The sequence below is a fragment of the Octodon degus genome, unplaced genomic scaffold (assembly GCF_000260255.1).
Source record: "Octodon degus isolate 3935 unplaced genomic scaffold, OctDeg1.0 scaffold00050, whole genome shotgun sequence".
Taxonomy (NCBI): Eukaryota; Metazoa; Chordata; class Mammalia; order Rodentia; family Octodontidae; genus Octodon; species Octodon degus.
Window position 1 is genome coordinate 13,200,162 of NW_004524626.1, and position 18,364 is coordinate 13,218,525.

The following is an 18,364-nucleotide window of genomic DNA, read 5'->3' on the forward strand; positions in this document are numbered from 1 at the left end:
AGTCTCTTTTCCAAAAATAAAGAAAATAATTTAAATTTTTGTCTAAAACTATGGCCTTTTTGTCGTTCCTGGAGTATTTGAACAAAATATATGAATATATGAATATATTATCAGAATATAAGATACTCTGATAATAATATCAGAAAGCATAGAGAAAAGTAGATCTTTTATATCTAAAATGTCATACTATTTTTATTTTTCAGTGTTTCTAAGAATTTGGTTGAATTTCATTTCTTTTTGATGTTAGCATTATAGAAACTGGAAACTTGTGGGCATTTGTTTTCTAACGTGAATGAATTTTCAGTTCTTTTTTTCTCCAATAGAATTATGCTGATATATTATAAAATGATTGGTGTTTATGTATTTATTTGATAACACATATGTTACATTTATTTTCATATATTTTACTGAAATACTCCAGGGATCACAAAAAGAAGGCCATAGTTAGACAAAAATTTAAATTACTTTTTTATATTTAACTCATACTTAAAAATTATATATTGTTAGAATATCGCATATTTTGATAATAGTATGCATTATATAATGTCAAAAGTGGGATAAACATGCTTATTTTTTCAAATATTTATCACTTCTTTGTGGTACAACCATTCTAAATGTTTTCCTCTAGATTTTTATTTAATTTTAAAACTCAATTTTAGTTTGAAGAGTCAAAACAAAAGCAAAAACAAATAGCAGAAACAAAAACAGAAAGTGTAACATACGACAATACATATGTTACACATTTTCAAAATAAGAATAGCTAACTAACAATGGATGTTATATGATCTATTTTTATCATTAAACCTATTGTTCAGATTAACAGATATAATTATGGAAGGTTTTCCCTTGACTAATTCTATATGCCGATATCTGTGATCTAAGCAACTACATCAAGGACTGCAATGTGTAATTCAAAGACTGCTTGAATACCTTCATTTAGGTTTTCTAAATGTGTACCATTTCTTATATCTTGTCAATTATCACATTCTTGTTAAAATAAATTTTTTAAAAAATAAAAAAGACAAGAAAAAATTGAAGTTTCTTGAAAGCAAACAGTAATGTTCAATTATTTGTGCTCTAGCTTTCTAAAATGCCCACACACACAGTACATTTTTATTATCTATAGCCGCTGTACAATGCAATGCAATACATCTGCACTGCTAAGTTTGTTGCAGTACTGTTCACAAGCATCACGACTGGGAGACAAGCCCAATCCTCATCTTGCTCCTATTAAACTGTACCATAGGATGCTTCAATCCATCTTCCTCCGTACCTCCCTTCCTGCTACAATCTCTATAAACTACCATGCTGCTTTCAACTCCTATCAGATTGACATTGCTCTTCTATAGATGACTGATGGCACACGGCTGTTGTTTCTGCATCTGATTTGATTCACTTAACATAATGACTTCCAGATACATCCTTGCTATTGCATATGACTTAATGATGTCCTTTTCATGATTAGCTAATTCTATTTTCTGTAGCTCCATGCCCCTAGTTTTTCATCCATTCATCCATAGATAGGCACTTAGGTTGTCTCCAGTTTTTGGTCTTGTGAGTAGTTCTTCAATACACAGAGAAGTGTAGAAGTCTCTACAACAGACTGGTGTCATTGCCTTTGTAGTTCTATGTTTAATATTTATAAAAAATATCTTAAATGTTTTCCACACTAGAAAGCCCATTCTTTTTCATCCTATTTCTAGAAATAACCTCCCATTTCTATGACAATGAGAAACACTGACATGACACCCAGGATTTGGAGACATATTTGTTTACATTGACAGGTACTGATTGGATCATTCTTAAAATATCAGGCCTTGATTGCTGGTGGTCTAGGGCTTATATGGCACAAGCAAGCAGGAAGTACAGAGGCATAATGACTTGTCAAACTGGAGATTGTTTCTTACAATGTGCATCAAAGTGACCAATTATGCATCACAGTGACCAGCCATTTCTAAAAAAAAAAAGTAATAGGAATTGTAACCAGAACTATTACCAGGGCAACTAACAAACTGAAGTATACTGGCTGGGGGAGAAATGCTAAACTATCACTTTTTCAACATTCTCATGTTTGGAAGTGAATCAGGAGATTTATTGCACTGAATGGGTGACAGTTATACAAGGCATGGGAACTAGGCTACTCCACGTGAGGTGAGATGCTGCTGCCCATCACATCTACCAAAACTTAGAGCTTAAGGTACATAACATTCTACTTTCCAGCATTGTCCCCAGCTCAGCAACCCACCAACATGTCAATCAATGTAGGGAGTGGCTGAAGCTGCAGAAGTGTCCTGTGTGGGGATGACACAAGGCAGGTCTGAGAACAAAGAGCACCTGACGGAAGCCATGTGATCATGCCGCTTCAGTCCAGAGAACAAATTCTGAGAAAAACCAAGCAGTCGGTCGTTATGTAAGCCGGTATCATGTGACAACAACATGTCAAATGTATAAATAACTTCTCTGTCCCTATGGTAGGTGAGCAGTTCCTTTCTTCCCATCTGGAGAGGGCTCTACTAGATCTCAGGTTTTGTCTCTTATCTTTAGTTTTCCATCGTCTCAGTGTCCTTCCCCTGGGAACTTGTAGAGGCATGTGGGATGCAGCAAACAAATATTTCCCAGAGACAAATCAACATATGAACACAATTTCTGGAGCACTAGATATTTCTACAGACATCTCCCAGCTTCTCCTGGAATTGCTCTTAGCAATTTAGTACACCAGAGATACCCAGGTGTCTGCTACACTGGAATTGCCTCTTCATCAAAATCTTGTGACCCATAACCCTTTTAAGCCTAAATGTCTTCTATGATTCAGACTTTTTTTCTCCAAAGAAGGAAATCATATAGCTTCACAATGTTTTTTTCTTCAGATTTATTTGTGACCTCAGTGTTGAAGACTAATAAAATGTACTGCTGTCAGTTGAACATGATTCCATGATGCCCATGACTAGAGGGCTGTGGCACACTGAGGAAAGATGATCATAATTTTCTACCCAGGTGGGCAATTTATAAGGAACATGTCTCAAAGTAAAAATGAAAAAGCTAGAGATAGAGTTCAGTATTAAAGCCCTGGCTTTCATCCCAAGTATTGCTTGTAATAACAATCTCAATAACAACAACAATGATAACATTAATGGCTCCTGCCTACTGGTTTCTTTCAAGTGTTTTGTTTTTAAAAATCATAAAGTGGTTTGCACATAAATAACAGTCTTTTGAAATATTGTTTTTTGTATTTCAGGGAAGGGTCTACAGGATGCTCAGGGTCTCACTACTAGATCGGACTCATAGTGATCCACCTGCTTACAGCCTCCCAAGAGCTGGAATTACAGGCACACACTGCCACGCCCAGTCTCAATTGCCATCTCAGCACGTCCTGGGGGCGGGACCTGCATAGAAGGTCCCTGCACCTGCTTGCAGGGCCTTTAATCCGCTGAGCTATTTGACTGGCCCTGAAATATTGTATAAAGCATCTCATGTATAGTTCCGTGGTGAGAGGAACAAAATTTGGAGAGTGTCTTTCCTTGATTTAGAGAAAAGTTTAGTACATTCCTAATCAAAGTAGATATGAAAGAAATTATAATGTTTAGCTACATGCAGATAAGTGACAGAGAAGATTCTAAGAAGACACCAAATGGCAGCAGTGTAGAGATAAATATAAAAGGCAGAGGCTGTGTGTTGAGACATTTAGGATACTTGAACTACACAAACTGCATTATTAAAGTGAAGTCATTATGTATTAGGCATAAGACATAAATACTATGATTGTAGACAAGAATTTAATTTAAAAAGTGAAATATAGAGCTGTTTTATATGCCTAAATAAAAAAAAGTCATGGAAAGAAACAGGGAAATATGGTCCAAGGAATAAATTAAATCTTCAGAAACTATCAAATTTTCTTAAAGAAATATAAAACAATGACTTACATGAAAAAATGCAAATTAATCACCTGGTACTGAGGTCGTGGTGCACACATGTATTCAAGTACTCTGGGAGCCTGAGGCAGAAATATCAGAAGTTCAAACCTGCATCGGGCAACTTAGTATTTAGCAAGATGTAACTAGCACAAAATCTCTGCTTTTGATCCCCTCAGCTGTAAAGTAAAAATAGAAGTAACCATCTCAAAGATGGTCAACAAGCTAGAGAACACAGATAGGAAACAAAATCAGGAAAATTATTACTATTTTTATCTTATTCAGGAAATTATTTGCATAAATTAAACAAGAATATTGACAGAGATATGTTATTTTAAAGAAATACACTTTGAAGCTTAAGATTACAATGGAAATGGAAATAATTGATAGGTTTCTCATAATAAACTCTATCAAACTGAAAGAAAAATCAGGGAACTTAAGGACAAGTTAGTTGAAATTATTTAATCAATTAAGCAACAGAAAATAAAAACAGAAAAATGAAGATATTTTAACAAAATTGTGGGACTTCATGGAGCTAAAAATTTTTGCATTATGAAAGTTACAGGAGAAGAGAGAGAAATGAGACATTTTGCAAATTCTCTCTCTCTCTCTCTCTCTCTCTCTCTCTCTCTCTCTCTCTCTCTCTCTCTCTCTTTAACCGGAGATTGAACTCAGGCCCTTGCGCTTGTCAGGGAAGCGCTTATTCCACTGAGCCATCTCGCTGGCTCCAACAATTTGCAAATTCTAACAGAATAATGAAACTTAAAAAAAATCTCAAGTTTAAAGAAGTACACATACATATTCAAAAATTTTCTCAGCTATGAGAAATTCAAAGACTACACATCGACACATACTATAGTCAAAACATCGGAAGTCACAGAGATCCTTTCTTACCTTTTCACTAGCTACACCAGCATCTTCAAGATCTGAAACTCTGTCTTCACATTCATTTAAATGGTTTTGCAAGCTTGCGATTGACAGTTTCATTTCCTCTATATCTCTTTGACTCTGCTTCATGCGATCTATTTCTTTCCTGAATTGCTTATTCAGGGAATCCGTCATTTTTCTAATCTCCTCTAATTTTTTTATCAATGTCTTCTTTTGAAGCAGTTAGAAATTCTTCTACTGCAGTGTTTTTTTCAGATTGGGTTTCCTGTAGTTGCTTCTTTACTTCATCTGCTATGAGTTCTGAGAGTTCTTTTTTTATTTCAGAAAAGAATTGCACTCTGATTTCCTCTATATCTTTGTGCTGTTGCTTATTTACTATCGACGCTCTTAATTCATGCATTTGAGCCAAGCTAGTGCCCTCCGCACTTGACCTGCGTGGGCGCTGGGTTTCTTTCATATGTTTCTGCATTTGATTCTTTAGTTCAGATGTTATTAATTCAAGGATTTCTTTTCTCATTTCCAATTTGACGTCTTCTATATCTTTCTGCAGCTGTTTATTTCAGAAGCTGCTGATTCATTGCTTTCAGCTGTGTGATTTCCAATTTTTTCTGTGTTAGTGTCCTCTGTACTTGTTACAGGTGGGCTTGGGTTCTGAGGTTGCGTTTTGTTCCTTCTCGTCATTTTGTGTAGCACTGTCTTCTGATCTTTGTTGTAGATCTTTGCTGTAGTTATATCCTTCACACGTACTGAAGTTCAGGTGCAGCTCTACAAAGTTTGGACTTATCCAGCTGCATCTGGCTTGGGTCTGGCTGCTGTGCTCAATCCTTCCCGCTGCTGCCCTTAAGGGTGAACCTGTTGTGCCCCTGGCCTGGTGCTGTATTTAAGTCACTTGATTAAATACTCACTTGGTTCCAAACCTGATATAAGTGAGGAATTGATCCAGGCGTTGTGGTGCACATTTGTAATCCCAGCACTAAAGAGGTTGAGGCAGGAGGATCACTGCGAGTTCAAAACCAGGCTGGGCTACCAAGTGAGCTCAAGGTGAGCATGAACTGCAAGACCCATCTATCCAGGATCACCCAGAGTTTCCTAGTCCCTCTTTGAGAATGGGAACAGTCTATCCTCTTGTGTCTTGAATCTGTCACTCAACCACCTGATACATGAAGCAGGGCCTGTATAGTGTCCTGTACCTGAAGCATTGCCAGAATCTTGTTTTTTTGAAGAGGAACCTCAGGTATTACATTGGTTTACAGGAGTAGCTTTCTTCTTTTTGGTGGTAATTTTCTTCAGACAGCTCAAGTGAGGATAGCTTTATTGTAGAAAGGAGAATCCAACTATTTGTCTCTGCCATCTTTACAGTACTGGGTGTGGCAAGAATCATTAAAAGGGGCCATTCCATTTTGGTTTTAACTGGTCTGCAGAAGTCTTTTCTTTGCATGTTGTGGTCTCCCGGGTGAACACTAGGTCATGGGGCCAAAAGCTGGGAGGACTCTTCCCATACAGTTGGAAATCTTGTTCTATATGGGTCAAATTTGGATACTGGCCACTTTCAGCGCATTCTCAAACAAGGGTCAGAACTGTACATTAAGCCCATCAGAAGTCACAGAAAGGACCCTAAAAGCAACAAAAGTTAAGCAGCGAATCATAGACAAGGAAGGTGTGCAAAAGCGTATCAACAAATTTCTCAATTAAATCAAGGTTCCTGAAAAATGCTCACGTTCAGAATCACAATCTCAAGGACAACCTGGGCAGGTTAATGAGACTCTGTCTCAAAAGAAGGGATTTAAAAAGCTGAGAAAGTAGCCTTCAAAAAACATGTAAATTTATTTAGTTTTCTTCAGATTATTTTCCTCACTAGTGCATGATTTTAGTACAATTTCTTTGTGTAGAGTTAGTACATGTACATACTACAATTTAATTCCCGTTTTCATACCTTTTCCCTTCCCAATCCTCCTCCATCCATCTCTTGATTACTTTCTTTTTAAAAATATTATTTATTTATTTATTTATTTATTTATTTAGTACAGGTCTCACTAGACAGCCCAGACTCGTAGTGATCCTCTTGTCTCAGTCTTCCCAGCACTGTGATTACAGGTGCACGCCACCATTGCCGTTCCTGGTGGCCAGCATGGTGTGCCCAGCGCTCAGGGCTGGCATGTGTGTGGTACTGGGGATGGAACTTACACTCTTGCACTTGCTAAGCAGGCTCTTACACTGCTGAGCTGTCTCCCCAGCACTATCGCCTTCTCCTTTTTGTCCATGTTTGCTGTACTTAGTGTTTAAATTACTTGTATGGAATTGCTACATGTGCATAACACATCTTAGTTCCTTTTTTAACTCCTGTACTTCCCTCCCTCTACTTTCCCTTTATCTCTTGATTGCCTTCCATGTTTAGAAAGATCTCTTTCCCTATTCTTTTTTTTTTTCTTTTTAGGAGAAAAGGTTTATTTGGCTCGGAGTGGAAGATTCAGCTCATAGTCAGCTGGCTCCCAGACAGAGTGGCACATGGCAAAGAGTGAATTTTCATGGCAGTGGCCAAGAACAAAAGGTGAAGGGAGAAGCCACAGCAGAGGTGCCAGTAAGTTTCTTTTCCCTTCCTACACTGTAATCCCAAACCACCTGCTGCCAGTGAGTTCAGCACCCACACCACAATTATCAATTATGAACTCCAGAAGCTGCCCCAAGACTGCATGAGGCTTTGGGGGGTGGGGGGCAACTAGATACAAACCACAAAAGTAGTTACTCTTCCATTTTATATGTAACTGCACCACAACAAGCCACAGCCACACAGTAGTTATATATGTGCTCATCTACACTACTGAGGTTTCCCTAATCTTTATTATCTATCTTTTATTTTACTCTGCTTTTGCACTTTGGATTTTGCATGTATGAGAAACCACATCATATTTAAACTTGTATGTTTCATTTATTTCACTTAACATTATAGTCTCAAGGTATATCCATTTTCCTACAAGTGATTCAAGTTTATCTTAATGGCAGAAAAGTACTCCACTGTGTATGAATTTTATTTATTTATTTATTTTATTTATTCATTTATCTGTTGAATGAAATACAAGTCTGTCATTTCTAAGATTTAGCTACTCTAAATTGTGCTGCTGTAAACTTGGGTAGGGGTGGATCACTGTAATATTATACTTCCAATTCTCAGGAAGATACTTTAAATGTACTTTTAAAGAGTTTATCTTTTAAATGTTATGCGCTTTTAAAATGTAAATGTATCAGGATAGGGTCTACAGACTCTACAGGGTGTCACTACATAGATCGGACTCTCAGTGATTCTCCTGTTTTTAGCCTCCCAAGTGCTGGGATTACAGGCACGCATGCCACCACGCCCAGTCTCAATTGCCCTCTCAGCGTTCTCTGCGACGGGACCAGCACTGCAAGCCAGGGATTGAATAAGAGTTTATCTTTGGTGCTTTGTTCATTAAGAGTAAGCTGCTGAAGCCCCCATACATATAATAGGACTCAAGAATGTACAAGTGCAGGGAATACAGAATGCTCCCACATTTTCATTAAAGACAGATCAGAAAACAATATTTAGGTATAAAAATCTATAAGGGCTACAAAATGATGTGATGAATGAAGTGAGATTTTCCAGTCTTTCCAATTTGAACTTCCAATAAGATCACACTGCAATTTTTTTTTTGTACTGGGTATCAAACTCAGGGCTCTGCACTTGCCAAGCAGGTGCTTATGCTGCTGAGCTGTCTCCTAGGCCTGAGATCAGGCTGTCTTTGCGAGGAGTCTCCACATGGCCTTCTTGATGTCCCTGTTTCGTAGGCTGTAGATGAATGGGTTAAGCATGGGGGTGACTACAGTATATACTATCGAGGCCACTGCACCCTTCCTTGGAGAAAGTGAGACAGCTGAACTCAGGTACACTCCAAGCCCTGTCCCATAAAATAAGCAAACAACTGACAGGTGAGACCCGCAGGTGGAAAAGGTTTTATATCTCCCACCTGAGGATGGGATACTTAGAATGGAGGAAACAATTCTATAGTAGGAGAAAAGGATCCCTGAGATGGGAAGAAAACCAGAGATGGCACCCACTAAGTACATGACTATATTATTAGTGACGGCATTGGAACAGGCGAGGTTGAGGAGTTGGGAAGGGTCACAAAAGAAATGAGAAATTTCCACATTCTTGAAGTAGGTAAGTTGTAACACGGTTGAATTATGCAGTTGGGAGACAAAAAGGCTGATGAGAATGGACACCAAAACCAACAAGCCACAGAGGCGGGGGTTCATAATGACCTGGTAGTGCAAGGGGTGACAGATGGCCACAAAGCGGTCATAGGCCATCACACTCAGCAGCAGACTATCCAAACATCCAAACAGCATGAAAAAAGACATCTGGGTGAGGCAGCCCGCATAGGAGATGACTCTGTTGTGAGTTTGGATGTGCACAATCATCTTGGGGACTGTGGTGGAAGTGAAGCAGATGTCAGCCAAGGACAGGCTGGAGAGGAAGAAGTACATGGGGGTGTGGAGGTGGGAGGCAGAGCTGACGGCCAGGATGATGAGCAGGTTCCTGAGCACCGTGACCAGGTACATGGAGAGGAAGAGCCCAAAGAGGATGGGCTGCAGGTCTGGGTCCTCTGAGAGGCCCATGAGATGGAATTCTAAGACTTCTGTTAGATTTTGTGTCTCTATGTTGCTTGGACAGCTTTTGGAAAAGAAAAGTTTGTTTAAAAAAAGAAACAAGTTAGCGACTTAACAGTTTATCCCATGGGTCACCTGGGCAGTGCATTTGTATACTTACTGACAATCCTGAGCGTCGGTCTAGCTGGTGTCATTTTGAGTTGGTGTTTGTTTGTACAAAATACTCTCCTATGTCTGTTTATTTGTTTTACATCAGTATTTTTTTTTGCATACTTGCTTATTTAGAATATTGTATTTTCCTTTCATGTTTGTTTCTAGTGAAATTTAGTATTAAGTTCTGATTGCTTGCTTTTACTAATGTTTATTGTATTTGATGGTTTTTTTTTCTATATTTAGGGAAGGGTCTACAGGGTGTTCAGGTCTCACTATGTAGATAGGACTCACAGTGATTCTCCTGTTTACAGCTTCCTAAGTGCTGGGATTACAAGTGAGTGCCACTAGCCCAGTCTCAATTGCAATCTCAGTGCACCCTTGGGGGCAGGGCTGGCAGGGGAGGAACGGCAGGCACAGAGATTGAGCCCCTGGCTACTGCATTTGCCTCAGAAGGAGCTTTTGTCCACTGAGCTATTTGGCCAGCCCTTATTTGTGAAAAATAACCTATAATTTTGTGTTAAAAACTTATCATAAATACGTTACGTAGTATTTTTATACTTCCCCAGAACTTAGCAGTACCTTTATTTTTTTAGTTTTACATTTTTTAACTTTACTGAAAAAATAAAAGCAAAATTCCAAAATGAAATAATAGGAAAATAAAAATAGTTAATACATTACATATTGCTATCTTCAAAGTACTCAGAGTACAACACGTGGGCATAAAAAATTCTCCAAATAGGAACCAGGGAGATGGCTCAGTGAAATAAGCACTTCTCTGGCCAGCACAAGGGCCTGAGTTCAATCCCTGGTTCCGAAAAAAAAAAAAAGATATTAAAAATTCTCCAAATAATATTAGCACATATAAATGTATTGTACTTTTTACCTCTTCCCCTCTTTTATTTCCTTTTTCTCTTACCCCAGTTCCTATTCCTTTTTGAATAATTTCTTTCTATTCAGTCTTTTTTTTTTTTTTCGGAACCAGGGATTGAACTCAGGCCCTTGAGCTTGCCAAACAAGCACTAATTCGACTAATTTGACTGAGCCATCTCCCCGCCCCCCCCATTTCAGTCTTTTAAAATACAAAATGGACACATTTGAGACACGGGGACTGGATAGCAAGGAAATGCCAAAAGATCTGCAAAAGAATAAAAAAAAATACTGAGAAAGGAAGAAATGTTGACATGTTGGAGATGAAACATCTGGGTTATGAAATGAAAAGACAAAAAATACTTATCAGCTATATAATGCAGAAATGATAGAACTTCAAAGAAGAAATAAAACTTAAAAACTTCCAGTAGTTGCTCAATGATGATCATAATTTTATGGGAGGTACTGACAGAGTTGACAATGCCTATCAAGCTGTTTTGAAGCCAAAAAGCAAGGAAAATGTGATAAAATGCTTATGCACCTTCTAGACCAAAACAGTATGGAACTCATTTGTTATTTATGCAAAACAAGAGGCTTCAAAATCATTTACAATTAGGTTAGGTCTAATAGATCCAATTATTGAAAAATATGAGATAGCAAAACACCAAACATGGCATCTATCATCAACATCTTCACCATTACATTTAGTGGGGAGACATCTTAATGAAATTACACCACAACAAGGAAAACAGGACAGGTTGGCACAACAGGGAAAAAGGTATTTTTCAAAGAAAGACAATAATGTAAAAATAATTCAGAAAAAAACTAGATGCTACTGCCCAGATTGTAATGTTGGGTTGTGGACTGAATGGGTTAACATGCACAAAAAATTACTCAAGAAATGTAGTAAAATTATCATTTTAATATTTCTGGTTGTATAGAAATTAACGAAAATATTCAATTTCTGATTATCCTGTATTTAAATAATTGGACTATAATAAGTCAACCAGGACCCAGCATTTTGTCTATTTTTTTGATTAAAGCAATTCATTGGTAAAGCTGTGACATTTGAGATCTATGCCCTCGACAGTATTACTCATGTGAATATAGATATATATTTCTCTTCTTTCTTTTTTTTAATTTTTTTTTGTGGAACTGGGGATTGAACTCAAGCCCTTGCACTTGCTAGGAAAGCGCTTATTCTTCTGAGCTATTTCCCCAGCTCCTAATTCCCTTCTTTATTTTTTTCTCCTTTCCCTCATCCCAGTTGTTCCTTCCCTTTGAATAGTTTCTTTCCTTTTCACAGTATCTATTGTACCTTTTAGATTTTATTTACTCTTTCAGGCTTTTATGCTAGGGAGACAATTCGATGTGTATATGTTGATCTGATTTATTTTACTTATGAGTGTGTTCTCTAGTTGCATCCATTCACCTGTAAAAGCCTTGAGTTTATCTTGTATCACTGGGTAATACTCCATTGTGTAAAACTACCATATCTTTTTTATCTGTTGCCCAGTTGATGGGCATTTGGGTTGTTTCCAGAATTTATCTGTGACAAATTGCAGCCCTATAAACATGGGTGCACATACATCACTGCGGTATCATGTCTTCAGTTTTGGAAAAATACCCACAGGACAGCTTCCATAATTGCACTGCTGATTTTTAGTAGGCTTTTGAAAGGAACAGTTAATGTTGAATTTTTTGGACCTATTTTGCATGCTTATATCTGGTAATCAGAACAACTAATTTGAAGACAACAATATGTAATGTTAACAATCATTGAATTAAAAAAATTGAGATCAGTAAAATATATAAAGTGCTTAGAACAGAAGTCATCAATCCCAGTTGATTATTGTGCTTACCTCTGAGTGTCAAAATACACCAATCCCCTGGGTGGCTTAGCACCGGTAAAATTAATGTTCCATACTTGTGTGGTTCATAGTGGTTCAGGGTTGAAGATCAATACCTTCGACTATTGCCATGCTTTAGAAAGTACTACATTAGTAGTACAAGCTTACAGTATCCAATATTCTCATTCCTAGTGGGGAGCTGGTTTGTGCGCATAACACATCTTAATTCCTTGTTAAGTCCTCCCCTCCCCCATCTATGCTTCCCCTTCTCATTTGAGAAAGCTCTGTCTCCCTACTTCCAGTCGGTCATCTGTCCTTTATTTTGCTCTTTCTTTACATTTGGATTTATAAAATAATGATGCCCCCTCCTCCCTCTCCAGCTGGTTCAGGCTGCCTTCAGGGAGGGTCTGGTAATGCAGGAGAAGGTGGGGCTCAAACAGGCAGTATCTTGCACCTGACTGTATTTGCATGAGCAGGGGCTTAAACAACTGAGCTAATGGGCAGGCACCCTGGGCTTATAAAATAAATAAATAAATAAGACTTTCGTTACTTACTATTTGCTTTAGACCTATTATTTTATGGAGATTTGAAATATTAACCAATAGATTTTAGTTTTCTTACACCCATGCATAATTCCACTCCTCTATATATCTGCCCCACAGATGCAATAACTGTCTTGAACTTAGCAAGTATATTTTCCATCAATAATCCCATACCATAAATATTAATAAATGTATTTGTAAATTTTCTTGAAAAATTGTGTAACTGGTATGCAACTGTATGCTGCATCTAAAACATTCTTTTTTATTACAACATTGGATTAAAGTCTTTCCATGGTGTATATAGTGAGACATAACCCCTTAACAGATGCTTAATACTGAATACAATTCCTGAGGGTGGGACTCTGTTTTACTTAAGATGTTTATTGCGTTACATTTTTTTATTTGGTACAGGGTCTCTACGCAGCTCAGACTCATAGTGGTCCTCCTGTCTTAGCCTTCCCAGTGCTTGGATTACAGGCATGCAGCATCATGCCTGGTTTCAGTGGCCGACATGGTACACTTGGGGTTTCTGGGCCAGCCGTGCAGTACCCGGGATTGAACTCGGGTTCTTGTGCTTTCCAGGCAGGTGCGATCTCTCCAGCCCCTGCCACCGAGTTATCTGTCCAGCCCCTGCACTGCAATTTCTTATGACAATAATCAGTTCAAATTCTGTGTTCTCCCTTATCACACAAGTGAGACTTTTGATATAGCCTGTATGTGGTAGGTAGCTGTTGAATTTGCATCACCCAGTGAATGTTCAGTGTTACCATGTATTGCCTGTATTGTGTACACTACTGATTTACTTTGTCAAAGAGAATTGTCTGCCATTATCAACTACATTGTCTCATGCAACTATCAAGTGATAAACATTCCTGAAGTTTGTGTAATAGCCAATCCACGCTAACTCCATGTGAAAATTCTCATACAAGGACTAAGAGTTCCATGTGTCAGATTTCAAAACTTGGCTGTAAAAGGCATTCTCATTAATAAAAACCTCTACCACTGTTAAGTCATGAAAACCCCTATAGTCCACTGATTAATTCTTGTGCTTCACCGATGAGCTTACTGAATCCCAAGAGAAAGAAAAGAAAAAACAGTCTGCTTTGGTTTGTTTAGCTGTATTGAAGCCAATTTGACAAGAAAAACTCATCCAGCTCTTTCTGAGGGGACACAGCCCTGAGACTACAGGCAGCAGACCAAAGTCTGGCTCACACGTTGTTCAGACATTCTCTGTGCAGTGTGTGTAAGACACTGAGCCACTCTGGGCTGTCTCTTGTTACCTGGAAATGGGGTGAATCATACTTATCTGCAGACATGTGGGACATATAAGAAAGATGAAAATAAATATTTATCCATTCTTTTGTAATGAGACCTTGAATCATTAGTAATGAGGCACAATCCCATAACAACTTTATCGCCCTTGAATTTGATTATGTGGTCGAGAGAACAGGTTTTTTTTTTTTTTGTCCCTGGGCACTGGGACACAGAATAAGCTGAAATGTTGAAATGTTTCTGTCCAGGGAACAATATTTACCCATTCTGGCAGTTATGATATTACATCTCTATAACTCCAGCACTCTGGGAGGCTGAGGAAGATTGAAAGTTCAATCCCAGCCTAGACAAATTAACAACTTTTAGAGCCCCATGATGTATTTGGTTTAGATATTTAAAAAGCACTGGGGAGATAATTCAGTGTTAAGACTCTAGGTTCAATCCACAACACTGCATAAAAATTAGAACTAAATTTAAAAATGATTAGGAATATAGCTTACTAGGAAGACCCTGGGTTCAGTCCCCAACACACACACACACACACACACACACACACACACACACACACACGCACTCACGCACGCACACACGCGCACACACACACACACAGTTTCTTTCTGCTGCTTTCTCTTGTTTATGAAGATCTCTCAAATGGTTTTTGAAAACTTAAACGTTGTAGATTCTATGGTGCGGAAAAATTACAAATTCCATAGATGACTTATGGAACAGACATGGATCTGTCTTTGTCCTATGGAACATCTATGAAACCAGTAAGCTCTGGTAGAGAAAGACCCCCAAATGTGCAAGCTACACAGAGGACACTTTTTCTGTGGAAAAAAGAAGGGTCTGTCCAATATTTATCAGAGGATTTGTTATTTTTGTAGGCAACTCTATGTCAAAGAACCTTTGAGAAAGGAACCTAACTCAGTCATTTTCCTCCAATTCCTATATCAATTTAAATTAAAAGTGGATATAAGGACAAAAATAAAATAATAATAATAATAATAATTATTATTATTATTTAATATATTTAGTACAGGGTATACAGGATCTCACTACATAGATCGGACTTATAGTGATCCTCCTGTTTTCAGCCTCCCAAGTGCTGGGATTACAGGCTCAAGTCACCAAACCTAGTCATAGTGGTCATCTCAGCACACCCTGGGGGCATGGCCAGAAAAAATAAAATTATTTTATCTCCCACTATTTTGTTTTGAAATTCTGTGTCAATGTTTTTATTTTTTTCTTTTTAAAATAAAATAATTTTTTCAGAAGTATATTAAAAAGGGATTGAGAGAGGAGGAAGAGAAGGAAAACAAAATGAAAAAAGGAATTAAGATGACTTAAGTAAATTCACCAGTTCCCTACAATGGATGTAAACATTATGCACTATGTGTCCCAAAACACCCAAGTCTTTTTTTTTTTTTTTTTTTTGGTGGAACCGGGGATTGAACTCAGGCCCTTGCACTTGCCAGGGAAGCACTTATTCCACTGAACCATCTCCCTGGCCCAAAACCCAAGTCTTTATGTCACAAAATATGTTAGTTGAATATCATCATCATCACCATCATCATCATCATCATCATCATCATCATCATCATGATTTTTGCCCTTACATGTATATTCTACACACTTGATCATATAGGTAGCTTTGATTATCTATCTAATCCTGATTCGTTGGAGAGCTATTGAGTAGAACCAACTCTGTTTCCAGTATTTGGGCTCAAACACAAGAACTTTCTCCATTTCACTATGATATAAGTACAGTGAGGATTTCAAATTTACATCCTTTAGTCTCATAAACTAAACTTATTATTCTGTGATACATTTCAGGATGTTAAAAACAGTGATCTACAGCTCCCCATGGGTGTTGCATCTTTTAACAACCTTCACTCTTCGAAGCGTGAGCAGAGCCTGAGGCGTTGGTGTGATGCATTCCTCGGAGATGCAGAAGGGCTGCATTTCAAAAATGGGAGAGGAACTGGGGAAGTAAAGAGAACCTCAGGAGCAGGTGTGAAGAAGGAATCTGACCTGGTTTGTGGTAGCTCATTCTAGTCTCTGTCTGTGATCCTAGTCACCCTTCCCATGGCTGGAAGGAGCAAAATGACCCACTCTCCCCCACCAGGTCTTATCAGGAACTAGAGATTACTAATGACTCAGGTAGTAAATTAGTTATAAATTTAAAATGATATCCTGTTGTGCAGAAAAATGGAAGCATAAAGAGGTTTGAGGAATCTTGTCTGTATTCATATCCTATCAGTGGGTCACTTTTTGTTTCATTCATTTTGATTTATTTTTCTGTCTGTAGTATTCAGTACTGTATGTGGGGAAAAGGGAGTCAGATTTATGAAAATATAATTCAATTAAAAATATTCTATTCAAACCAAATCACCCCAGTTCCATTCTAGGATATGGAGCAAGTTGTATGAGAAAACGCCTATGGTTTTCTTACATGAAAGAACAACAGTGTGTGTGATTATGTAGGTGAAATTAAATAAAGTGCAAAGAGACCACATCTGGGAAGCTATGATAGAAGTTTATGATGTTAATGTCTTAGTCATATGTCACCCACCTAATCCTCTTCATCCTCATCACTACCTCAGGATCATTGTGAAGCAGTTAGGGGAGAGTTGACAGGGACTAATCTCCTAGTCTGTTAAGAGATATGCCCAACAGGGCTAGAACCAGGAAGGGAAGAAAGCAGAACTCCGAATGAGCCTTCTCACACCCTCAACAGAATCAAGACTGGGAAGTAGAATCGTGGTCCCTGGAGGATGAAAAGTGACAGGAGGAAGGAAGGCAGGGCTTAGACATCTAGCACCAAAATCCAGTTAGGTGGGGTTAATGTGTTGCAGTGTTCCGTAGAACAGTAGGGTAACTATAGCTTGCAATGATTAGCTGAGCATATTATTAAAGATAGAAGAGTTTGAATGTTTCAAACACAGGAACGGTAAACATTTGAAGAACTGAGAACACTAATTTTCCTAATCTAATTGACATATACATTATCCTAATTGACACATACATCTGCCAAATTATTATGTCAATAAATTTTTGAATTTTAAAGATAATTCATTACAAACATTCCCCTGCCTCTGAGTTAAACCTTTGCTCTTGAGAGTCCTCTCACCTAGCTACTTGAGCTGCTTGACTGGATGAGGAGGAAGCAGTGTTGTCCATGTCTCTTCTGCACCTGGTTTCTCTCACTGCACTCACCTGCTTGTGCCACCTCTGTGTTGGGCCATGATGAAGGAGTGATGATCCATCACTTGCAGCACCCTTCCTGATGAGCAGTAGAATAGAGTTCTGTCTTCAGAGCTGGAAGGAAGACAGGCAGATATGGACCCACTGAGATGGACAATGATGAGGGGAGATGCACACAACCAACTGGACAGGGACCGCTGGACTGAAAGGCTGGAGGACATAGGCTGATTATTTACAGGTGTGTGGTTTTGAGTGCTCAGTGTGCACAGCTCATGATTAGCTAAATTGGTTCATAATGTCTTGGTCTCTGAGGGCTTGTTAATATTAATTGAACAGGAGTAGGGGAAAAGTCAGTGTCCTTTGTAGGGTCTGCAACTTTTTACTCCTCAGGAAGCAGCTCAGCTCTATTCCTTTCTTCTGATTTTCAACTATTACGCATCTGATTTTGCCAGTAACCAGTGGTTCATAATACTGTGCATATTATTAAAGGGGCACATTTAGAGGAGCATATGAAAGGCATGTGCTCAACCAATGAGCTCTTCAACAGCCCCTTTTTATTTTTTAATCTGATATAGTATCTCTCTGAGTTGTCCAGGCTGTCCTCAAGATCATGATTCTCCTGACTAGGCCTCTCAAGTAGCTGAAAGCCCAGATACATACTGCCATACCAAACTCACAGAAATTATCTTTATTAACACATTTAGGAGTACATATATTTATATGATTTACAGTGCTATACAAGTACATGCATGCAGTGAGTACAGATCTATCTTACTTTGAAACACTTCCCAACAAGAATGTGTAGGAAAAGTGTGTTTCCCATTCAAGCTGATACCACAGTTAACTATCACAATCTACCCCTTATCAACTCAACAACTTTGCTTAACCTTACTTAGTCTTCAAATACAACAGGAAGGGGCTTGAGAGATGGCTCAGTTGTCTGAAGCACCTACTTAGAACAAGCTTAGCAAAGCATCAGGGACTGCGGTTCAATCCCCCAGCACCACATGCCAGCCAGCCCCGCCCCCTGGTGGGCTGAGCTGGCCACACACACACA

The 18,364-nt window shown here is 38.4% G+C and overlaps 2 protein-coding genes across 2 annotated transcripts in view; both read right to left on the minus strand.

Annotated features, from left to right (window-relative positions):
• The window catches only part of LOC101563650 (zinc finger protein 699), a 959,136-nt gene that overhangs the window by 354,895 nt on the left and 585,877 nt on the right, over nucleotides 1-18,364 (minus strand). The window lies entirely within an intron of this gene.
• Nucleotides 8,541-11,917, minus strand: LOC101583505 (olfactory receptor 18-like). The gene is made up of 2 exons (XM_004632871.1): nucleotides 11,893-11,917; nucleotides 8,541-9,499 (listed from the first exon to the last, which is right to left on the minus strand). The coding sequence occupies exons 1-2, from the start codon at nucleotides 11,915-11,917 to the stop codon at nucleotides 8,541-8,543; spliced, it is 984 nt and encodes a 327-aa protein (XP_004632928.1).

What these genes read in the sequence shown, in the direction of transcription:
- LOC101583505 (XM_004632871.1), bottom strand. Translation starts at nt 11,917, where the DNA reads ATGGAGTATTACCCAGTGATACAAG. An exon ending in GTATTACCCAGTGATACAAG is followed by an intron (nt 9,500 to 11,892) that starts ATAAACTCAAGG and finishes TTTTAAACAAAC; the next exon opens with TTTTCTTTTCCAAAAGCTGT.